The following is a 26,201-nucleotide window of genomic DNA, read 5'->3' on the forward strand; positions in this document are numbered from 1 at the left end:
AGACAGAGTCCTCAAACATGCTGTAGCTATTCTTTGATTGGTTAGCATTTCCCTCTATAGCTGACAATCTGCAACGCATGATATGATCTGACAATACGGCTCCATTTGAAAATGAGATATTCATCATTTTAAAAAGTGATTTCTTCTCCTGGCTGAATAATAAATAGCACGGAATAAAAAACAATGTGTGCATTTCTTTTTAAACTAATTTGCCGAGGAGTCATTAACAGAAGTTTATACAAACAATGCATGGCAATCAACGGTCTCAAGTCAGCTTCTTGTGTTTGCATTTGATCCAACAGGTCCGTAGCCGGGACACTGCAGCTCCCATTGGAGCCTTCATGTGGCCCCTCCACTGGTCCATGTGGGTGGGTATTTTTGTCACGCTGCATCTCACAGCGCTCTTCCTCACCTTGTATGAGTGGAACAGCCCCTTTGGCATGACACCCCATGGCCGGAACAGACTACGTGTATTCTCCTACTCCTCTGCTCTTAATCTCTGCTACGCCATACTGTTTGGACGCACTGTCGCCACCAAGGTAACAAAGCTCTTCTCTCTGTGATTAATTGGCATCATGTGAGGCAGGGCGAGGAAAAGTCATTGCAAAGAAGAGGGGGAGGGGATGCTTTATGGGATGCTTATTGTCAATGGCAAAGGAAAGTTGAAAGAGGGTGCTAGAGAGAAAAATGATGGAGATCGCTAGGGAGAAGAAAAGATTGATAGTGGATAGGTTAAGAAGGTAGGCAGTGATGAAGTAGAAAGGTACAGGGAGGATAATGCGCATACAGGGACAGAAAGGTGAAAGGGTAAGTGAGTGACAGAGAGTGAAGGAGTTATGGTGAGGATGATGGGGTTCGATGAAGGTGGTGAAAATGGGAGCAAGTTGAGGTTAGCTCCCCAACGCAGTCAGACCCAAAGTTAAAAACAAGAAGGCACGGAGAAGAGGGCCAGTGAGGGGGATAGGAAGGTGAGAAGGCGAATCAGGAAATAGGTTTCAAAAAGACGGTATTAGGAAGGCTGACAGAGGGATGGTGAGATGGGGTTGAAAGGGTAAGTGGGTAAGCAGGGATGAGAAAAGCAACAGATTGACAGTGATGTGGAGGTGGGCAGAAAGGGGATGATGTAAAGGAGGGGGGCATGCGAGCAGGCAAAGTTGAAACATGGCGACATAGGTTAATATCAGGGAGAAACAGAATTGCGAAAGATAAATGGAAGTCAAATCCTCAGACTGAGGCAAATTTATTTAATAACTTGAAAGCAACTTGAAAAACAATGTCTGTTACTTCAGAGATTTAAAAAAAAAGACAACTTATTTTCATGACATTTGTTTGGTATGAAAATGTAAATTACAAATATTAAATGTACCTTTGGAGTAACAGCATTTTTCAAAACCTTGTCAGATTTAACAGATCGTGTGACACCCACAGTCACACTGGTGCACAAACACAATCTCAATGTATTTGCCAGTGAATAACGACTCTGTCTTCTGCAGTCTTTGTTTTATATAGCCTCACATTGTTCCAGAATCAATCATTAAGATAACTTGCTTGCTTTTCAAGTTTCCGTGCAGTAACATCTTTTCCTTAAATTATTCCTGTCCTTATAGTGAGATTGCCGCTCATAATATTTAAATAAATACAAAACCACATTTTACCCTTAAAGCAAACTGAGAAAACAACTTAAGTGGAAGAACGGTCGAGTGATTAGTAAGACCTTCCCATTATTGAAAGGTCACAGGTTTGATCATCGCATTGGCGATGTGTCAGTTAACAGGTTGTGTTCATTAGCAGCCCTGTGACCTGTTAAAATGTCCTTGAGCAACTCTCTGAACCTCTGTGTGCTGGGTCACAGCCAAGTCGTCAGGTTTACTCAGGCTATGGGACAGAAAGGGGGAAATAAATTGATTGCTAAACCTTTACTGCTGGGTTGAGTTTTACAACTTGACTTTAATGATCAGGCGAATGTCAAGACAAGGAAACCAACTGAAAAAATTTTTCTGATTTTTTGTCTTTCTGCAATACAAATGCTTAAGGAATATATTTAGGTTTTCCTCTTCTAACATAAGCTGTTATCCTCAACATACCTGACTACTACAGATAGCAATAACTGAGCATCACTTCCGCAGGCCAAGCACAAGAACCATTAATCTGTGTGGTTGTGTTTCACAACAAGGATATCACTGTATTGTACTATATGAAGCTGCCATTGTTATCAGGGTTTAGAGTAACATTAGATGCTCTGTTTTGCTCTTCATTTCCTTTGAATTTACACTCAGGCAACCCCAGGTAAAAATAACCGAGATAGCAATGTTCTTGTCAACATATCTAACCTTAAAAGCCATTTGAGATTGGAAACAAGTGTGTTAGATGATGAACTGTTGCTTTTAGAATGAATTAGCAGTCGCTTTTAAGTGATACTAGACCTTTAAATTGAACAGGGGTTTATTTTATCTGTGCATTATTAACTTGCAGGATTGTAAAGTTTTGCCAAGGAAATACAGCTTTAGCCTTATTATTTAGGCTAATAATAAAATCACAAGTTGTCCATAGTATCATTTTTGTATCCATCAAGTTCACTTTCAGTTACAGCTCCTTTAAATGATTCATGTTTTAAAACCAGTCAGCTTGAAACATCACAGAAGTCAGCCATCCCACGGGGCCAATGTTAGCGTAATTAGCTTTCTAGCCAGTACTGCTAAAATGTCAGTGAAAGCTGCATTTTTAGCAGTTAGAAGAATGCTTTTGTCCAAGTTCACACAATATATGTTATTTCTTAGTTATTTTTTTACACCCTGTGTTACATTCCCAATCTGTCAGCAATGGCTGCAAAAGGCTGCTAGCTTAGCCTCATGGGGGCAACAGAAAATCTTAAAAGGTGTTCAGTTTACAAATGCAGTTGCATTTTAAAAAGCTCACCATTCACAACCAAAGTGGATTGCTAGCAAGCAAACTCACAATATTGGAACAGAGATCTGACAGGCCATGTAAGTATGTGTAGTTCCTCACCTCTACTTTTTGATGAAGGGCATTCTCCTATCTTTCACTTTTCTCAGCAACTCTGTCAATGAAATCAAAAGGTTTCATTGAACTTGTTGCCAAGTTGCCAAGTCTCTCCTGTCCACAGGTGTTTCTAGGTAGACTTTAATCCTTTTCAGGCAGGGAGAAGACCTCTCTGCAGATGTGCTTGTAATAGGAATGGTGAGCATCAGCCTCAGCAGCTTGCACACTTCAGTTAAAGCAGCGGTCAGTTCATTTCTTATGAACGTCTCCAGCAGCTCATCCGGCAGCTTGTAAAAGTGGGCATACACACGAATGACCTGGTTTAAAAAACCTCAGGCATGAAAATGAAATCAAAGTCATTCCACTTTTATTTCAGGGCAAGATCCCATCCAGGCCTAATGATAACACATGGTGTTAAAAGCAATATTCTTTATTATCTCAAACCTCATGTACGGCTTGCACAGCCAGGTTTCTTATGTTCCACCATCTTCTCGGGTATTATTGTCCGCCTCAGTGAATAGCACTGTCTTTTTATCTGAATAGCTGAAAAAGTTGTGAAAGCTGTAACGACAGGCAAAAAGAGATTTTAATTTCTTAAAACTGTTTGTTCCCTGAGGCAGGGCTACGTTAAACTTGTGCACATGACAGTGAATAAACAATGCATACTGGCGTTTCAAATGTCTCGCTCCATCATATGCTTGACAAATGAGATTTATTTCAGGATGGTACTTTGTAATTGTCTCGATCACAACAGTCACTCGTTATCAAAGAGACCAGTCACGCACATTTGTGGACTATGACAATCAATTTGCACCTGTACATGTGCAGTATCTCTCTGGTGTCATGTTGTTTGACTACCATGAAAAGTGCAAAGAATGAAAATCCAGCTCTGTTGTGTCAGGGGAAGAAAAGAATAACAGAACTTAAAAAAAATATAATCCCTGAAGCTCTTGTGACAGCTCTGTTTACTTTAGCTCAGTCAGAGCTAAACTTAGCAAAGAACACAAAAGAAGCATATACAGTAGATGAGTTAAAACTAGTTGTGAACCCCTTACTGCACTAACAGTAGCTACTAGTAGTGTTAGTTTGAGTACCATAATTTACTGAGCAATGCATTTATTCTGTGCTGCTCCATGCACATGTGCAGCAGTGGAAACAACAAGAAGAAAGAAAGGAGCGTACCACCATGCTGTTAAGACTTTCATCCTGAGCTGTGAAGTGAATTGAGAGTATCTAGACAACATGAGTTTTGACCAAGTTATTAAGCAGCTAATTACGTGTGGCTAAGGACTGATAAAACTTTGTCCTGACCGTTGGCTCCACACTGCAGGTTAATGGCAGTGGTTCCTTAGGTTTGTTAAACATGAAACTGTGACTCTCTGAATCCATGTTTTAAGATTGTCACTGCTACACTGCAATTCGAGGGCATAAGGGTAATGATAATGTTTAAAAAAATTATTTAAGATGCTCCTCAGTCAAAATTTCCACTTGTAACTCTGCCGTTATTATTAGTGCGACAGGCTTATAGAACAAAAAGCTCACAACAAATAGAACGACAACAATTTATGCTTGTATTGTGCACGCCATTCTCTGTTTCTCCCTTTTGAATTCCCCAATTAATTGTGCAAAGAGTTCTGAAACACTTCAAAAACCTTTATAATGGGTTACAACCTTGTTTGTATAATTAATATCTCATTAATCCCGAGCCCTTACAACACTGGAAATTCATCTCTTTTCTTCTTTTAAGTGGATTTTAATTGGTGGAATAAATAAATGATCACAGTGTTCAGGTGGATTCATTCCCCGAAGCAGCCAATTTCACGGAGAGATATTTTTGACGTGTCACACTAACAGTCACATTTTGTTAGATTTTGTGTTTTGCATTAGATGTTCTTTTGCTCTGTTTTAATAAATGGGATTGCCTTTCCTTGGGGAGCAGAACTGGATGAAGAGGATACATATCTGAAGCTGGGACACATTTGAAAGGACCTTTTTAAACACTTTTTCTTTTTTTTGCTTTTGTCCTTTCTCACATATATGTTTTCAAACCTAGTTTCTGTCAAAGGTAAGCCAAACTCAAGTTTCACCTGTCATACGTCTCCACTCTACAGACCCCTAAATGCTGGACAGGACGCTTCTTGATGAACCTTTGGGCTATCTTCTGTTTACTGGTGCTGTCCAGCTATACGGCCAACCTTGCTGCAGTAATGGTGGGGGAGAAGACGTTCGAGCAGGTTTCCGGAATTCACGATGACAAGGTTAGACCACTTTCGAGGTCACAAACATGCCACTCCAGAAATGTTAGCGTGCTACACATATATTCACACGCATAATAATCTTACACAAGGATGAACTAATGAGAAGACAGTGAAATATTTGTGAAGGCTTATTGCTTTCCATTTCCCTAAACTCTGTAGGGAGTTCAGGAGTACTGTGAATTTAATATGTGCCCCATCGTGATAGCTGCCCTCTCTTGGGCTAAAGATGATCAAAATGGGAGCTGGGAGTTTTGGAGAACCAAAATTGTTGTTGTTTCCAAACATCAATATGCATCGAAGAAAGCCTATCAAAGGAAATTCACTGAGGCAGGTTCCCAGCCCACAGTTAAAACGGTACATAAATCAAACAATAACTTTAAAAGCTTCCCGCCCAAACTATACCGCTAATGGCAAGGGTAAATTAAAACAGACAATTAAAGTTATGCAGAATTTATTGTATTCAGGCCTTGAATATGCACAATATCTATATAACAAACTATCCAACCAAGACTTAATTTTAATAAGGGAAAAATACTTTCTTCCACTCCCACTGGAGACCCACTGCCGACAATAGGGCTGTGTTCCGCCCCAGCAAAATGCAGTAAACCCATTATTTAAATGGATGCAGTGGTGTGTTGTTTGTTGTGTTTTGTGCAAGAAACACACCCATGGCAGTTGATCCATTGTGTGCACTGCCTCCTTTAAAATTGCTGGGCTTTAATATAGATGTCACTGCTGACTGGGTAGCACTTCTCACATACTCACCAATATGAGAAAACATACCTTAAAGCCTGGTATATACACTGTTTCCCATCCTTCAAGGAAACTTGTTGTTCAGCCCTGAAATCAGAGCAAAATGTGGCGCCTGGTGGAGCAAGGGGCTTATTCAAGAGAGGAATCAAAGTAAATAAATACTTAAATCAAAACTGTAGTCAAGAAAATCAGCTCAAGTACATTTTTTACTTATTTTAGCATCTGAAAGATCCTGGGTTCAAGACCTAAAGGAGACAAAAACCCAGGCTCAGGATGTCCAACGCTATTTCTGGTCTCAAGCCTGGATAAATGTGAGGGTTGCAGAGTTGCATCAGCACGGACATCCGGTATAAAAATTGATATCAAATCAAATGCGGAGATCCATCTCCTGTAGCAACGCCTTAGGAATAAGGGAGCACCTTATCTAAACTCCTAAATAGGATGATATCACCTGAATTCATCACTTAAATTACATATCCACCCTCTCTTATACTCATGCCTTCCTATTCCATCTCCACAGCTGCACCATCCGTCCCTGGGCTTCCGTTTTGGTACAGTGAGGGAGAGCAGTGCTGAGGATTACATGAAGAAAAGTTTCCCGGAGATGCACGACTACATGAGACGCTTCAACCAACCCACCACTCCAGAAGGTGTACACATGTTAAAGTAAGAAACAATCAAATCCATGGACACTGTCTGAAATATTGAAAATAACCATTTTTACCCTTTTCCTTTCCTGCTAACCTAAAAAAAAAAATCTAGTCACGTTCACATCTCGTATTTGTGGCTTTCTATATTCAGTGGACTTATTTTCTATGCACATTGTGCAAAACAGTTCTACTAATTGCACCAACAATTTGCATGTTACTCGTTCTCTCTCTTAAATATTTATTTTGAATTATTATGAAGAACAAGCTACAAGCTTAATGTAAGTTTTGCTTTGGGGATGATTTCTGCTTTCTTTACACCTGCCATGCTGTTGTGTGCAACCCATTTATCAGCGTTTTCTTATTAAGAGAACACACTGTTTTGCAAGTGCATGCGACAGAAATATGAAGAAGTGCTCAGTGCTCTAGCCGCATGTATTTAAACCATGCATAATCATGAGCTTTTCCTTATCTAGACACAATTCAGCATAAGGTGTAACCGAGGTAAAAACACATAAATTATATTTCATTAGTCCTTGTAGTTTATAAAGAAAGAAATAATTAGACTTTTTTTTAATGAGGGATGAATAAGGGTCAGGGGCAGGCTGATGTAGGGAGTGCTGAGAAAAAATTATTCACTCTGATGTCGAATGGGGACAGAAAGCAGATGAAAGCAAGCACAGAAGACAAGTTTATTTTTGTATCGCATTTAATTTACAAAGGAAATTGAAAATGCTTTACATAAATCATTGAAAATGAAAAGAAAGAGCTACAACAAATTGCACTTAAAAAACAAATTTAAGTGATGGGGAAAATAAAAATGAATGGAAAACCGTAAAAAAAAAGTCAGTGTGACAGAAAGTAGTTCTGTTCATAAGGTTCATGCAAAGGATGTGGATGAAATAAATGAACCAAGAAATAATCATTCTGAATAACCAGTTAATTAGACTATGTTCACACTCGTCATTCATTATATTAGTTATTCACAAATTATGTTGCTTTTGTATATTTACTTTTTTATTTATTTTACATGTCCTTCACTCCTCCACATCTAGCAAATCTGTTATTTCCGTACCAGCTGGCTTTCCTTAAGCAGTTGAGGATGAACCCACTTTGGTTTCTGGCAGCCTAAACTGTTTTGCCTTCAGCGGTCTTCTGGATTTAGCTTCTCCATCAGATTACCAGCAATCGAGGATGAGAGTGGCAATACTTTTAGTATTCGCATTTAGTTTTTGTGGCATCTCATCGCTCATAGTTTTGCTGTTGAATAAAGAAAAGGGCTTATGACAGAAAGATTAAATGTTTGGGCACAAGATTCTGTTTTGAGGCAGGTTTTTACATTTTACTTTATCATTTTATTTTATGTAAAATCAGATCGTTTTACCACGTTAGACCCCTTAAACTTCACATCAAAAACACTAGACTGGATTCACAGGGTACAAAAATAGTAAAAAAAAAAAAAATAATAATAATTTTATCCTGCCCATGTACTGTACCAAGCACAACCACAACGACGCACACACTTCTCAGACACAATGCCTACTCCAGAGAGCACCAGCAGAGCTACTGAGATGGTGCATGTGCTGACTTTGTGATTCAAGTGGGAAGATAGAAAGCGCTTGTTCAGAGAAAGAGGATGAGAACAGAAAAGATGAAGGCGGCATTTGTTTGCGTGTGAGGCAAAGCAGAAGTCGAAGTCACAGCAGTGCAGAGAACTGGAGTAAGGCTGTAAAATACTGTGTTGGCAGAACTACTGACCCCAATACTGCAGTCAAATCTTAAAGAAGAAAAATCCCAAGCCTTCTCCTGGAGAGGCACGATACACATGCAGGTGCACACAAACATATAAGCTCAGAGGAAATTGTGCACACGTGTGCACATACACAAGCTTAGAGCTTACAGTTGTACCTGCTCACTCTCATGCCTATATATTTATAGGCATGCTCAAATACACACACACACACAACTCTTATTCCAAGGCCGTGCATCGGGTAGCTTCCAACTCTCTTTAGTCCCAAAAGAACTCTCTATCCTCACTTTTCTCCCTGTGCATAGTATTTGACAGGTCTAGACAGAGAAAAACAGACTTTCCTTCTTCCCAGCACTGCAAAGACTTTGTAAAGTCAGCCTGTGTTTAGTGGTAAATGTCCTGAATAACAACAAGTTTCAGGTAATTTGATCAGTCTTGTCTATTTTTCCATTGGACTGACTATATTTGTACACGTCTTCTTTATGCCTTTCAAATCTGAGTTTATTTGTTCATTATTATCACTTTGAAAGTCTCTGCATCGAACGTATATACATATCTGTGTGTAGGTCTATCATTCAGACCCTGTCTGTTGAGCCTTATTTCCTGGAATTAATCCTCTGCCAACCATGGTCAGCAGCACAGGCTGCACACAGAGGAACAGTCTATAATTAAGGGTCAATCAGGGTCAATTGGATCGATATTGCCAGAGTAGGAAAGTCTTCAGCAGTGTGTATAATGCCTTATCAGTCCGCGACAGAGGATGTTGGTTTAGGTAATGATGTATGTGTTTACATAGTGTATTAGAATGCAGTTAATCTTATCCCCTGTATAAATGACACAGTGGCATAACAGCCCTAAATCCAAGGTTCCTGAGCAGGTCTGGAGATTTAGGAATTGTGTGGAAACAGAATCTGATTTGTAAAACCGAAGATTAATCGTCTTCAATTAATGTTACTCTCTCACTTCTTGTGATGTGTGTGTGTGCGTGTGTGTGTTGTTGGTGGTGAAGGACAGATCCTCCTGCCCTGGATGCATTCATCATGGATAAAGCCCTGTTGGACTATGAGGTCTCTATCGATGCAGACTGCAAACTGCTTACTGTGGGAAAGCCATTTGCTATTGAAGGTACAGACACTAGCACACACACACACACACTTGTTTTTATCACTTGTGAGGGCCCGTGGTTGTTGTTTGAAGCCAGTTTTTTAAAAAACAACTTGAAAGGCGTTGAAAAGCACTCATGCATACACATGCACACCCCAAAACTCTATAAAACAGTAACATTTATTCATGTAGTCACACACTTAGAGGTCCACTGAAACAATAATTCAGGTCAGGACTTTAACTCAGGGTTGGGGGATATATTAAAAATTTCTACTGACCTTTGCTAGTCTAGCTCTTTGACTGCTTATAGTATATATCCACAGGATATGTGTGGAAGGCCACACATGAGGTGTGGGCCACATGATCCTGCTCTCCAGAGTCAGTGCTGTGAGGATAGAGTCCTAGCTAATGCATGCATTTTTAAAGGCTCATTCCTCCTTGCTATGCTATCACTGGTCAAGTTGACTGTTCAAGGCAGGTCAAAGTGAATTTAAGGCAATGGGAGACCCATATAGATATAGATATATACAGATTCATTTCAAATGCTGTAGTCAGTCATGTAGTAGCTAAGGAAACAACATGACTGACAGAATAACACGGTGATTCACTGTGTGAACTTATAACGCTCCAGGGTAAAAGTATTCAACCATCTATTATTAACAAGACTGCCCAGTCAGAACACTTTGGACTTTGATGCTCAGACATTCCAAGAACATTTAAAAAACATGTAAAAAAAATCCACTGCCAATCAGAAAATAGCTAATGACCCCCACAGGGGGATATCAGATTCAAGTTCTTGCACACTGCTCCATGAATATGTGGGCTTATGCATGCTTATATCTGAGAGTCTGGCACTGATGTGTGTGCGTGATTCTTTTCTTGGTACACTTTATTTTTCTGCCCCAAAAACCATAATATTTTCAGAGACGTGCACGGAAAACATGTGCAGCTAAATTTGAATTTTTTTCCTTCTTTCCGGCATTTTCCTTCTGCACGTGTCACTGAGGTACTGTTGGAAAAGAAGAAATATAACAATAATAGAAGCTTTTAAATATTGTAAATAAGATTTATGTATGCAAAGAAATATATAATATATCTGTTTACAAGGTAAACAGCATTGCCCCTATTTGCAAAAAAGTCTAAAGGGCTTATATCACTCTTTTCTGGAGGCTTTAATACAAGACAAATTACACTGTGTGCTGTAGCCATTGATCATTTATATCAACAATAACTCATGTTTTTTGGCCAAGTAACTGATTACTTTACGTGATTATTATGGCCCCATATACTGGAAAAAGTTGCAACATAAGAAGTTGCAGTACTGTAGCAGTAGTAGGAGTTGCAGTGATGTGCACACACACACACACATACGCACACACAGGAGTAAATTATAACACTTTTAGAAATAAACGCTGCTGACGACCTGCCGAGAGAAATTATGTCCCAGCGCCAATAAATCTCAGGTTCTGCCGTTCGCCGAGATAAATAAAGCATTCTAGCTATTATAGCAAGTTTTACAGTATTCTAGTCACATGCCGTCTGCACATATACACATTCTGAAGGTGACTTTGAAGTGAAATTTCTGCTAGCGCAACACATTTATTGGATATATCAAACATTTAACCTCTAACCCATTGTAGCTTAGTCACCAGGAGGTTTTTCTTTACTAGGATAGAATTGGCGCTGGGAGCTCATGCATGACCACATATGTTTATTTATGTCCACGCATATTACTATAGGTGTGCGTTTGTGTGCTGGTGCATGCATTTGTGTATTTGATTCATATCAGACTTCTTTTCTCCTCATATCACTGATACAGGCACAAACAGAAACACAGACGATAAATAGAAGCTAGTACGGGTGCCACCTGGGACCAGACACTATCTTTGATACTATTTCTCTGTCAATCAAAGTGTCACCTCAGAAAGACCCCACTCCCACGTTCCCTACTTCCTCTACAGTCCTTGTTCACTGGAGATTATCTAGTGCTTTCTTCATTGCATTGTACAAAATGAGCCCAGGGACAGCGCTGAGCCATTACTCATGAATGTGAAGAAGGGAAAGCAGGTCTCATTGATATGTAGAGCGTGTCAGTTTGATGACTACTTGATTCACCGTCTACACAAATAAGTCGTGCAAAGAATCTACACTTGTTCGAGTAGCTATTTTGCAGGAGTGAGGGAGAGTAGGATGGGGCTAAATAAAGAAAGAACAGGAAATGACACAGACAGGAAACATGAGACAAGTAAAACAAATAAGAGGGAGAACAGAAAAAAAAACACGAGACGGAATAAAAGATTTTAAAAAGTAAGTAAGAACAACAAAAGTAAAGAAATCGGGGGCCAGTGAGTGAGGTGGGAGTTGAGCATAAGAAGGAGATAGAGGGCTTTCATTTGCCCACTGCCAGTTTGCTCCTTTCTGCACAGCTAGTGATAAAAGAGGCAGCCAACAGAGTCTCCTAATCAAGACAAACCTTCACCCCAAGCAGATGGAATAAGGGAGGGGAAGAAAGGACACAGAGTGGAAGAATGGAGCAAAGAAAGAGAGGAAGTGTTATTTTGTCTGTATGTGGATGCAAGCGGGATTTATAGAGCAGTTTGTGGTCAGGAGATACAGAGAGATGCTGGAACTGGGACTGTGGAGTCGCTCCAGGCAAGGTGCTCTGCTGAAATCTTCAGGCTGCTTAAGTGGAGGGAGATGCGGGGGTGTCGCCGTGCGTCTGTTTTCGCTGAGTGCTGTTGGGAGATGTTTACGACAGCCTAGACACACCCCATTAATAATATTGCCACTGAACACGCAGCCACTAGCTGCCCGCACGCATGTGTGTGTATGGGGTTGGTGTGCATGCGGAGCATGTGTCCCTGCGTGCATAAGTGGTCTGCACAAGCTCAGTCAAGCAGAACAAAGCACGTCTGAAGATCAAAACGAGGATGGCAAAGGATCCTGTTGGCGGGGTGAAAGTATTGTTGGTCGGGCAGCTCACGTCTGACGAGAGTGACGTACAGACACGTTTTTTTGTCTGTAGTTGTGTGTGACATGTGCGCGTACGTGCAGAAATGTGGCAGAGTCTGAAACAAAATTAAGCATTACTGACTTGATTACGTGATTAGTAGAAATGGGCAACTGTTGTGATTAATTAATAATAATTCAGCTTGATGTCTTATTTTATGTGACAGCAGTTTTTAGATTAAAGATGTCATCTTCTGAAATATTTAGAGGACTAGCTTAACAGGGTTTTTTTTTTTGTTTGTTTGTTTTTTTTTGGGGGGGGGGGGGTGTTATTGAAGAAGAGATTAATCAAGAAAAATAATCATGAATATATATTTGATCCAACCCTATAACTGTGGATCTTGTTCACACATAGACACAAACCTTAAGAATCTTTTATCCAACCTGAAAAGATTAATATTTGATTGAATCCAGTTTTGCCCTCTTTCAAAAGCTAGAAATTCATGCCTCCTAGCCCCAGTCAATAACAAAAAATATTTTTAAGTTGGAATTCAGTGAAATAAAAACTCGCACACACCATGAGATCAACAGGTATAAATAAGCAGAAGCTTCAGCAAACATCCATTCATCATCTTCTACTTATCAAAAGTTGAGTTGTGGTTGGAGCAGGCTAAGCAGGATATTCCTAATGTCCTTCTCCCCAGCAACACTTTCCATTTCCTCCTGGAGCATTCCTCCCAATCCAGATGAGATATATAATCTATCCTGTGGGTTGTGGGTCTACCCTGGGATCTCATCCCACTTGGATATGTGCAGAAACACTGCAGAGGGAGGCACCCAGGAGGCATCCTAACCAGATGCCTAAACGGCTTCAACTGGCTCCTTTTAACACAGAGGAGCAGCAGTTCTACTTCAAGCTCCCCAGCCTATCTTTGAACTCATACACCCTTCAGAGGAAACTCATTACCCAGATCTCATGACCATCAGTGAGGTCTGAAATCTAGATGGACTGGTAAATTGAAAGCTTCACCTCTTAGCTCAGCCTTCTCTTTACTACAACAGTCCCAAAACAACCACAAAGATGCTGGATTAATCCGCTGGTCCACCTCACATTCCACCTTCCCATCACTCATAAGATCCCAGGATAGTTGAACTCCCCTTTCTGCTTCTCTCACCAGAACCCATTTTCCAGCAGAGAAACATGACCTCAGACTTTGAAAACCAGCAATATTTAAAGTGTCTGAAAACCTGTTTTCTCAGTTAGCTATTTAAAATCGAGTTAAATACAGAAATAGCTGAAGTTCGAAATGTGCTGGTTGTTTCTTTTAAAAATTGCCCCTGCTGCTTTTACCTGCACATCTCTTACCAATTTGAAGAAACAAAATTACAGATTAAAGCTGAAAGTGAAAGTGTCACTTGAAGGTCACATATCCATGCACCAAACAGGATTTTTCTCATATTTTAAGAGGTTGGTGGGATAACACATGCTATTTATGTTGCCTAGGAGATGCTGCTGAAACTAAATTGATGCAACCACTCTCACAGAAGCACCTGAGTTTGTAACTGCCTAACTCATGCAGGGTTACACAAGGTTATACGTTTATTTAGAGAGTGCACATTTCACGTTTTGCTTGGAGAGTAGGGCGTATTTAAAACTTTTTTATTAAATTACTGTATCTCCAAAAAACTGAAGTAAAAGTACATTAAAAAAAACATGAAATAGGGAGCATGCTCTTTGATGTTTAATGTAACACAAGTCAAATTTACAGCAAATCCATTTGTTTTTCTTCAGTGAAATTTTAGGTTGCGTTCTTAGACTTTATATAAATGATGGCTGTAGGCACCATGACATTGGCTATTGTTTGGAAGCTTCAACTTTAGCACCTTGGTCACAGTTTTTCTCTATTTTACTCATTTGGATCATCTATTACTTCACCTTGATATATATTTTATAATTAGGGATGGGTACCGGTGTCTGACATAAACGGTAGTAACCAGACCGAAAAGCAGCGCACATTTCGGTGCTTTATTTCGGTGCTTTTTTTTCCTGAGCTGTGATACACTTCTAGCCAATCATTTTACGTTTCCGAGGACAGTAGGCGGGGCCAGGTACGTACGTTCTTTTATGCAGAGCTACAGATTAAAAATGCCCAAGGCGAAGCGGTCAAAAGTCTGGCTGTACTTCACAGCAAAATATGCAAAATCAGCAGCCTGCAACAAGTGCTTTAAGCTGTGTAACAGGGCAGCCCTTCGCGGCTGGAAACACAGTGAGACAGACCAAGGCAAGTGTAGTGGAACAAAGTATTTATTTGCTATATGGCTCTCCTTACAACAATTAACTTGTCGCGCTTCTTCACAGCACAAAAAAATCCACCTCTAATGACAACTGGCAGCCTTAAATATGTTCAGCTGTCACAGACTTAACCATTATTCCACTCTCAGGTAAATTCTTAAATCCCAACCTTCCACCACAGTATACAATATATCAATAAGAATAAATAAATACATAAATACATCTTCACATTTACATATTAATAAATATTTCACACTTTAATGTTACACCAAACCCAATATTATAAAAACCCAGAAACCCAAGCACAAAAAGATTCACCACACTCTCTTTACCAATGGACTCTCCCGGAACCTTTAAATGGTGTCTGGACCCCTGGAGAAACATTTGCCCAAACACCTTGAAGAGGACACAGGCAAGAAAGGTGAGTAATCATTAACTTACAAACACTTATTTGCACCACTTTTATCCCTAGATTTCACACACACATTTGCCTTAGTTTTCCTTATTAGTAAACCTTAATCACAATCACAATCTCAATCACCATTCTTCTCTCCTGACAGACAACCACCACATTCCTTGATGAGGAGCAGCTGTGCAGGATCTGAAACAAGGCTACCAACTGATTTTAAAATTCCCAATAAATAGTCAATAAATATTTAAACTTCTTGTGTGCAAATCCATGCTTAAAGTGCAATGCTACATAAAGTGCTTGATAAGGTGCTTTTAATAAAGTGAAAGGTGTGCTCTAAAGTGCTATACAGACAATACAATATAAATAAATGCAGTAAGGGAGTCCTCTTCCTTACAAGCTGATACTGTCAAAGGAAGTAACACCAAGAATCCGATGAAACACCTGGCGACGCATAGCGTTGTTTTTTTTTTTTTAAAGCCGAGAAATGCGCCGTATTTGATGGCAGCAGCAGCCGTTCTTCTCTGCGTGAGTAGCTTAATGTTGTTCGTGTGTAATTTATGTTGAGTAGGCTAACCACGTTATTACATTAATGCATGTAAGGTGAACTAGCAAACACCATCATAGCTACATGCGGCTGTCTTCTTGTTTGATGGCAGATACTCCCTTCACCCTGGCCAAAAAGGCTAAAATGACCAAAGAAACAGAGGGAAACAGCTAAACATGAGAGGTTTTTGGACAAAGTTTGTATTTTTTCCATTGTTTAAGCACTGCTTCCAGCTAAGAGTGATACCATATATGCCCCATAGCTGCAGAAAAGGCTAACATTGTTATCTTTTTACAAAACCAGCTGAATATGAGAGGGTTTTGGACCAATTTTGTGTTCTCCATTCTTTAAGCACCGGTTTGAGCACCGTTTGAGCACCGGCACCGTTTCAAAAGTACCGATTTGGCACCGGTATCGGATAAAACCTAAACGATACCCATCCTTATTTATAATATTCCTCCAACTGTACTTTAAATTTCCTTCTTAGTAGCTTTCACGCAATTGGCAAAACTACACCTACAAAGTAGCAAGAAAACCCACCTGTGCACAAAAAAATATGTGCTTTACTTTTCAAACAGTAACCAATGTAAGAGTAAAACACCTGCAAATAGTCAAACCTCAATAACAGCAATGAATGTAGGCAATGAGCCATGAAAGTGACTTAATACAACCCATACTCACTAATAAGCTGGTGTGCTTAGGAGAACATGAACCCAATATTAAATGCACTTTTTACAAAAAATGTAACTGTAAAGTTTGAACAGATCATCTGTGTTTTTGAAATAAGCTGAGCTTTTTACAAACCCAGTGCTTTTAAGTAAAACTCGACGGGCACCGGTGTGTCTTTGAGTGTGTGGGGGGATTTGAGTGACAGTGAAAATGCGAACGTCTGGGGGAAAGAATCAAAACAAATGACAAGTGACTGCCCACTTGCATTTCAGTATTTGACTGAGTGCTCTAAAGAATTGTGGATGGAGATATGCTGATGACAGAAAAATGCTCTCTGTCTGCTTGAAAGAAAAAAAAAAAGCATGAGGAGCGAGACATACAGAGACAAAGCAGTGGACTCGGGAGAGGAGCCGAGAGATAAAGAGAAGAATGAACTGAAGCAGAAATTGAACGAAAGCGAAGGGATGACAGAGATAAAGAGTGGACTAACAGAGGAAGAGACCAGCGGCAATGGTGGGAGAGAAAAGACATTGGATGGGGAAAGAGAAAGGATGAGGGGGGAAGAGAAGACGAAAGGAAGAAGAATGAGAAAGGAAGGGTCGGTAAAGGAAGGAAAGAGCAAAGGGATGGAGGCTTTGGCAGTCTTTGTCATGTAGGAAGCAGAGTGTGACAGCTACGTGAACCTTCGCTATTCTCTGTTTCTGTCCACAACCCCCATCGGGCTCATACACCTTGACAGCCCCATAACACACATACACACACATAAACACACTGACAAACAGCTGCCAAGTCTGAGCCAGCCACACACACACACACACACACAGAGACACACACAAAACCCCTGTTGGTATGACTGTGTCTGTGACTGCAGTACAGATGAAATGAAACAAACAATCCCTGGAGGTTTGGTATAGCAATAAATTTTAAAGAGGGTCTTCTCTTTTGAGTCAAAGCTGAGGAACACATTTCTTTCACTTTTCACCTGTAGAAATAGTGGTCGTAATGCAAAACAGATCCCTTTTGAGTAAGTTGTGAAGGGCAGAGAGGCAATCCTCTCCAGCTATTAAACAACACTTGAATGTGCTGCTATAGAAATTAAAGCAATAAACACTGGTGGAAGATTGTACTTAAATGTGTGACTTAATTAAAAATATTAGAGTTATATAATTTTATTGCCGTAACTACTCTGTATTTTATTGCTTTGTCTGCTCTCATTATTCCAACTGCTGCTGCTGGTGTTTTAAGCAAAAGGGGAAACTTCTAAGGCATTACCAAACAATTGATGATGATGAAGAAGAAACAATTTCTATAAATAAAAAACAGATTAATATTTAATGCACTACAATAATGATTTGCATTACTGGCTGCATAATTAGATAGACCTTTTAAGCTATCAGTTTCACATCTGTGACATTTAACTCTAGTTGAACTGTACTGTACACCCCTTGGTTTGTCTAAAAAAACAAAGCCGCGAGGATGTGTAAAAGAATGAATATAACTACAATCATGCAGTCATTAAAAATTGTACAAACACAACAAATCACATTAAACCTCAGGAAGTAGTAAGAGGGTAATAAAAAACAGAATAATTTGTTTATGCAAAAAAAAACAACACATTTAATGGAGTAGCTTACAACCATTTAAAGGTGCAGTTAGTAATTTTTATTTAGGTTATTTAATAGGAAAAAAGATATTATGCTCACAAATATACTTAGATTAGTGTGTAATTACATCTCCCAACAAACTGATGCTGTCTCAAGTGTGTACATGTGCGTGTGCATGTACATGTCTATGCATAGGAATAGTAGTGGTAGAATAGTTATGTTAAGCTATATAGTTTATGTCTTGGATATTTCCACAACCATATCCATAATCACATACTTTGTATGCTACCGTTGTATATAGTGTATTATCTTACTTATTTTATATTTGTTTGTATTTTATTTGTATTTTTTGTATTTTCCTTCTGCTATCTGTACCTGAGCTGAGCTAACGCAAAAATTTTCCAGGCGTGGGATCAATAAAGTCTTATCTTATCTTATCTTATTAAATAAACTATTAAAAAACACATATAATAGGAGCAGGCACGGGTTTGTGGAAGCCACCATTTTCCTCATTAAATTTAAACGCAGCAGCCAAAAAGGACATGTCCCTTCCAACTAATCGTATTTGATGGAATAAGTCTTTTCTTTTTAACTTAATGTGGCTAGAGACCACCCTTATAAATAGTACACCAAAGGCAAAGAAGAGCAGATTAGACATGCAACCATTTCTGGACAGATGACAAGAGCTGGCTATACAACAACAGCTGGTTTTAAGCTAGCATTATGCCAGCTAATATTAGGTTTGAGTGTCCAAAAAGTCCACTAACAGTAGCTACGAGCAGCAAGAACAGCAGTCTTACTGACAGAAAAGTTCAGCATATCCTCAGTTCACCTCAGTATCCTTGTCATCGGTCAGAATGAGCGTCTCTGACTCATATTGGACTCGTACTGGACTCCTGTCACAAGGTTTTACAGTTTCCAACAGAGTAAATAAAGGTGGATGCTTCTCATCCGGCATTGGCAGCTGACGTAAACAGAGGATAGACAGCCTGCACAGTCAAGGAACAAATCTAGGGTTGATCCAGATTCGGTCCAGACAGCAGTACAAATACACTGGCTAGTCTCAGCCCAGCTCTTATGCCGTACAGTCTGTGCACAGTCTAAGTTTGTCCTAATAGGAGCCACCATAACTGGGATAATGCACTCGAATTGGGCAAGGTAAGAAAACAGAACTCAGTTAACACCAATCTGCAATCTATTGACATCTAGTGGTGACATTTTTACACACGGTAACTTTAATTAGATAATTAAGATGATTTGGCATAAAAAGAAAAACAGAGGATATTACTTTCTATTCTATCTAGGACATGACTATTGAAACGGTGCATGGGAAAATACTTGACAAAATAGGATTTTGGCATCTGTGGTAAATAGTATTTAAAAATTCAGAGAATCCAGAAATAAGGCTGAAAGGGATAAGGCTGAAACTAGTAATGAATGGCCGTGATCTTCGAACTCTGAGGCAGCACTGCATTTAAAACAGGCACCATTCTGAAGTGGAAATCACTGGGTGATGAATGACCACTGAGCAGATGGATTCAAATGGCAGAGGCAGACTATGGTGCAGACCAACCATTCGGTGAGTCATTCACCCCAAACAATTTACAATTCATAGACATGAAAACATGGTGTGGCTGAGGATCACCTTTGGACTCCACCAGCATCAGCGTACATGAATGTTGGTACTGTCAAATTTAAAATTAGCTTCTTCTTTTTTTATTAAATAAAATGAACAAAATGAATTTCTTTTGTTTCAATATTTGAAACAATATTTGAAACTAAATTAACTAAAGATAAGGTGCAAATTATTTGCAAATGATTGCATCTATTGTTTTCATATTCTACAGAACATTTCAACTTTGTTTTGGCAGCATTCTGGAACATAATGGGCAAAAGATTTGTACTATACAAAGGTCTCAGACTACCCCTCAATTCTTATGATTTTGCTAGGGAAAAAGAAATGGTGATGAAGTGTGCAAAAATACGTGGAAACATAGTATATCAGTATATAAGGCAGAAACAGAGTTGGCGCAATTCTTATGAGCTTGGATGTCAGTATTTGGTATGACCACCTTTCTTCTTCAACACAGCGTGAACTCTCTCAGGCCAGCTTGTCATATCTTTAGGTAGTCCTCAGGAATAGTTCCCCAGGCTTCTTGAAGGACATTCACGCTCTTCTTTGGATGTCAGCTGCCTTTTTTTTTTTTATTCTCTGTCAAGATGATCCCACGCTGCTTTAATACTGTTGAGGGCTGGGCTCTAAGGAGGCCAGTCTATGACTGATAGTGTTCCATTATGTGTTTTTCTAGCCAGGTATGCTTTTACTGCAATGACAGTGAGATCATTGACATGCTGAAAATTTAAGCCGTTGCCAGTCAAGTTCTTTTCAGATACTAGTGCATGATGGATCAAAATCTGACTGAACTTTTTTTTGTTCATAATTCCATCAGTTTTGACAAGATCTCCACTGGCCAGAGCTGTGGAAAAGTCCTTGGAATTGAGGGTGTTATGCACACTCATGCGTGTGTGTGCATGAGCACAGCTGGGGGTGAAGTGTACTAGAAACCTCATAGTATCTTCCAACTATAAGGTATCTTAAGACACAGCAGTCAAAACCTTTATGTATCTATTTTTTGCATTTGGCATGATGCATCCCCAGCACCCCTACTTCCCACAGCCTTGCCACTGGCTGAAATTTTACCCCAAATCATAACGGAAGCTGCTCCATGTTTTACCTCTTTCCTGACCTCCTGCAATCATATTGACAATGATCTAAACCAGAGATTTCAAATTTCTTTTTTCCCTGTTTCCATTTCTTAAGAATGTCTTCTTCACAGCCTCCCTTCCACTGAGACCATTTCTGGAGAGGCTTTTACAGACAGTACATGGATCAACTGATTAACCAGATGCATCAGTCAGTTCTTTACTGGAATTTTTCCTATTTCTTGAGGAAATGACTTTCAGATAGTATTCATGTGTTGTAGTTACCCCCTTTTTTGTCCTCCATTTGTCCAATTTCCTTTTATGCTTGAATGATTTGTAAGTCAGTGTTAAGTGGCTTAACAATCAAACAAAATTCATCTGAAAATGTCCAGATACAAGGGTTGGAGTGAAAATGAGTCAAAGAAAACCTGAAGAAATATGTTCTACACCAGTTTAAAAATATATATTCTGGCTCCTTGTTAGCAAAATATAAAGACATGAAGGATGACTTAAGAGTCTTCCACAGAAGTGTATGAAAAAACAGTCTAAAACTATACCTGATTTTGACATTTTGTATATTTAATCAGATAAAAAAAAAGACATACTTTTATTTATTCTGTATTTTTTTCACTTCAAGATGTTTTTTCTTCACCATCCATGATGTAAAAGTGAAAAGTACTTATTAATACTGTCAAGAAAGTGATGCGATAACTACCTCCGACAGAAAGCTACACTTACATAATTAGAAAGGAACACTATCATCAGAGCTACCCGCTGTGGCGACCCCTCGTGAATAAGGGAGCAGCTAAGGTAGCTTTCTTTCTTTTTTAGTGTCACCAGAAGAACGGGATTCATAAAAGGGCTATAATATCAGTATGGTATCAATTTCCTGTGCACATGGAGTGGAACCAACCTTTGTTTGGCCTTTCAACAAAATAAGGTCTTGTATCTGTAACTGGAGGGTGTGAATGTGAAGTGAGCCCAGAGTGGATGATCAGCATCAGGCTTTGAAAAGTGTTTTGTAGCTAGTAGCTCTGGTGAGGCTTGGTGAGAGGAAGGTGTTTTATTTTTTACAGAATCTGTAAGTCTAGTTCCAGATTTAGAAAGATTGTGCTCACTTTAAAGTATATTTCAAACAGGATATGCAAATGGCGTAAAACCTATAAAAACCTCTAAAGTAATATGCTATAGTGTTATAAATCTTATTTCTACAGTGGAGCACAATGTAGTGAAATTTAAGGGAGAAAAGGCTAAAGCAGAAATGAAATGGAAAAAAGACACCATTAACATTCATTTAGAGGGGCAAGAGAAGGGAGTTTGATGCACAAGTGAAGAATAATAACACAAGAAGTTAATTTTGACATTTTCACATCTACTACATTTACTCCTCACAGCAGAACCAGAAGTCCAAGATGTTGTGTTGGACCAAGACCTCATAAAGAGAATTTCATTTACATAAAAGTAATTTACAAGACAATAATTCATCACCACGGTCTGAGCACTGCCATGTGACTGTAACCAAAGGGAATCTAACCAACATAAGAAGCAGTCAGGTAAAATATGTATATTTGCATACTTGCCACTGAAGGAACTCTAAAGGGTGGAGTCAGATTTGATCCCACTCCATTCCTTAAGCTGGGATCAGACTATTTGATATCAGCCTTAAAATGGCCTGACTCACAGAGAATGGGGTGGAGTTGGAGCATTTGGAATGGAAATGAGTATCAGATGTGACATATACAATTTGTCTAGAATGCCTTATAAGGTCTCAAGAGGCAGACCTAACTATTTTCATTATCATAAATAGAATTAAAAATTCAAGAATCATACATGTTTCTAAAACTGACTTTCCAAACAGCTGCAAACTCCATTCTGAGTTATGTTGGCGAGAAGCACATTTTCTCTCCAGCAACGTAGCTTTCGACTTACAAGACTGATGAAGACTGTGTAAGCAAGTAAAGTAGACTGTGGAGATATAATCTTAAATTTCTTTCCTTTCCACTCTCATGTTGTTAGGGTTTGTCACCAGAACCACTTTGTTACATAGAAAAATCTCATACCATGTCACACAGGTATATTTATTTCAGCAGCAAAGAAGGGGACAGAACACGTGCATTCATCCTCCTGATAAAAACATGAAAAGAAAGAAACACCACAACATGGCTGGGTATTTGTTAAATCCACCAAAATATGATTATGAATTATGAGTTAATACAGCTCCGCCAGATGGGAAAAGGAGGAAGAGTTCCAACACGAGGATGTTTTTTCTTTCTCAAAATGTCTGAAAACCAAGTTCTAAGGCACTGCTGAGAGTTTAGAAAGGTTGTTCCCAGTTTACTAACTACTCTCAGAATAAGAAGAAAATAATTTTATCTTAAATCAGCCTCGATTCTCGCTCCATAAGCTCATCACTGATGCGTTTGACATGTTTCGAAATCACAGGAAGTTTTGAACATATGCGGAAATCTTTCTGAAACACATCTAAGTTACTGAGATAAAATCATTAATCATCTATGCGCATTTAAGCAATTTTCTTCCCCAAACTCAAGACACAGAAGCAGACTGATATCAGACAGAGCTGCCAGCTTGTTACACTCTGACCCTGAAGTCTGAAACCAAACAAACATAAAAGAGTAGAAAAGACTAAATCGTGTCTCAGCGGGGATGATATTAAATTAGAACATTTAAGAATAATTATTTGAAACCCTGATGGTTGGCAGCTCTTTCTGCATCTAAAACAAGCACTAGTAGGGAAAATTAATTGAATGGGAACTTTAAAAAGGAAAGACTAATGAAGAACGACTGCTACATTTTCCTGAAGGTCACACGGGTCATGAAAGACCACTTGGTTGTGTGTCTTGATCACCTATTGCTATACCTCTGGGAATAACATCTAATCTTTTCTATGCTTTAGATCTGATTAGAGTTTGTAGTTATAAACTTCTTGGGTAATATCGAAAGAAGCTTCAAACAACGCAATACTTAAAGTTGATCCACTGTGTGTTCTGTAATACAACCTCCAACAGCTTTAGCTGGGGGGGGTTTCCACTTTTATACAGAGCTGTTGTCCAGGTGAATCTTGGGACACTGTATTTGCACTCTATAGGTGGAAATACTTTGCCAGAAAACATAGTTTATTTATGATTCAATCTGAAGACTGTAAACCGTAAATCTTCTTTTTCCAGAGGCCATCTGCCCTTTGGCAAAGTGCAACTGTCTGACTTTGGTTTTACTGCAAAAAAAAAAACACCGAGTTAGACACTATCTTCCTGAGGCATGACTGTAGCTCTCAGGTTGGTTACCTTTAGCACACGTATTTACATCTGTGTCTGTGTCCTCTTTCAGGCTATGGTATTGGCCTTCCCCAGGGTTCTCCTCTAACCCGTAATGTGTCAGAGTTCGTCAGTCGCTACAAGTCTGACGGTTTCATGGACATGCTACACGACAAATGGTATAAGGTTGTACCCTGCGGAAAGAGAGTCTTTGCAGTCACTGAGGTAAGTCATCCGTGGGAGTGTGTGTTCATGAATTGTGTACGTGTGTTGTGTGTTAAGCAAAGCCTTCTGCTGCTGTACTTCTATAAATGAGTCTCCCTTTGGGACACAGACTGGATTGCCTGCCAGCTAGGCACACATACACTGACAGACAATTTCACACACACACACACACACAAACAAAGACATACAATCACATAAACTGACCTTAACCAGAGTTACAGGCACGCACTGTCTGAGTGTCGATTCTTATTTGTATCGTGTGGGTGCTACAGTACTCTGAGTTCTTGCCCTCCCTTTTACTTGCACTCCTTTTAAAGGACTGGAAATCTCTAGACAGAGCAAAATGTCCGTATCTACATCTCTTGTTTGCGAATCGAGAAGCTATTCAACTCCCTTTGGCCATCTCTTTTAAATCCCACTTCAAAGTTAAACCATAATATAGCAACAAATGCAATTATGCAGTCATAGGTTTCTCCAGTGAAACGAAAACCTTAACTTCACCCTGCATCGGAAAGCTATTACTGTTCATCCCATTTGAAGCGCAGAGAGCTGGCTACTTTCTAACAATGTAGGCGTTGGTGTGAACCTGCCCTCTGGATTAGGAGCAAAAGGAGGTCAGTGTTGTCACTGACGAATTTGTGGTGTCAGCATGGGGCTAATTGCCATCGGAGACAGTGCAGAAATGAGTCGGGTGGAGGAAACATGATTAGAGAGCATTGCTCTTGTCCCTGCCTCTTCCACTTCCTCCAGGCCGATGAATGCCTCATACGAGATAGACATTATGTCAGGGTGGGTTTAGGCAAATCAAATAGGGAAAAGCTGCTCTTCAATTAACCATCGTCTCTTTTTACCATCTCTGTACTAACTGCTGTTTCTTCCTATTACTCTCTTTTATGCCTCCCCCGTTTTCTCTGCTGCCGCGCTGCTCTGCACCCTTTTCTTTCCAAAAATGTCTTTTACGCTGTTGTCCTCTTCTCTTGACTAATATTCTTATGGGCTTACACGGCCAAACTAGATACACAACAGCAGAATATCAAGTGCTCGTTTACAAAAAGTGGCCTAAATGGTAATTATGTAAATATAAATCATCAATCTCTGTATTTTCCTCTCTGTCGGCTTAAGTCTTCAGTAATCTGTGTCACTCCCCCAACTTCTCCCTCACTCTCTCTCTTTCATGCTCTCTTTCTGTCACCGCCCCCTCAGACTCTACAGATGGGAATCCAGCATTTCTCAGGCCTGTTCGTGTTGTTATGCATGGGGGTAGGTGGAGCCTTGCTGACCTTGGCAGGTGAACACACTTTCTATCACCTGGTCATCCCTCGCCTCCGGCGTAGCCACACACTTCAGTACTGGCTGCACACCAGCCAGGTGAGTAAACATAAGGCCACACCATCTTTCATGCTAGCAAGACATGCCATGCACTTGAGCACAAAGAGTTATGCTCAGACATTTAAAACTCACATGATCTCTCGTGCACACCAAAGACACGCATAGGAGCACAGTCAAAGGCTATATGCATGTGTGCTCATATGTATATTGCTGTTGGTGAGACATCCTTACCCCCTGGAGCTCACACTTTTCTTGCAGATAACCAACGCCCTCTACTGGTTACAAATTAAAAAGTCAACAATTAGACTAAATGTTCCTAAAGCTGAATTGTCTGTGATAGCAGACATATTCAATTAAACATGTCTTTCCATTAAGTTAATTACATTAATTAATACAAATTAGGTTCTTGAATAGTCAATTTGTAAGTAAAAAGTTAATAAATCTTACCACTGGCAGTGTTTTATTAATTGATTTATAAAGACACATTATGCATTCGTGCCTTTGTTTGTTTAGCCTTTTCTCAGACAGATGAAGAGACAGATCGTTATATGAAGCTATTTATACAGATTTCATCTGCAAAATAATTTTAAATATTCGTTATTTTACATAAAATTCAAATATGTTATATTTTCTTCACAAAGTCAGTGTATAAATGTGAATTGCAGGAAGTTTCTGACAGCAAATGTGTG

The 26,201-nt window shown here is 39.4% G+C and overlaps 1 protein-coding gene across 1 annotated transcript in view; it reads left to right on the forward strand.

Moving 5' to 3' along the window:
* LOC113011845 (glutamate receptor ionotropic, NMDA 3B-like) overlaps positions 1–26,201 on the forward strand; it is an 87,275-nt gene that overhangs the window by 55,274 nt on the left and 5,800 nt on the right. Inside the window, exons 5-10 of the mRNA XM_026151632.1 lie at positions 303–539; positions 5,112–5,258; positions 6,532–6,677; positions 9,418–9,533; positions 24,032–24,183; positions 25,387–25,551. Coding sequence (XP_026007417.1) covers positions 303–539; positions 5,112–5,258; positions 6,532–6,677; positions 9,418–9,533; positions 24,032–24,183; positions 25,387–25,551 — 963 coding nt within the window. The remainder of the gene's footprint in view (positions 1–302; positions 540–5,111; positions 5,259–6,531; positions 6,678–9,417; positions 9,534–24,031; positions 24,184–25,386; positions 25,552–26,201) is intronic.

The sequence above is a fragment of the Astatotilapia calliptera genome, chromosome 19 (genome assembly GCF_900246225.1).
Source record: "Astatotilapia calliptera chromosome 19, fAstCal1.2, whole genome shotgun sequence".
Taxonomy (NCBI): domain Eukaryota; kingdom Metazoa; phylum Chordata; class Actinopteri; order Cichliformes; family Cichlidae; genus Astatotilapia; species Astatotilapia calliptera.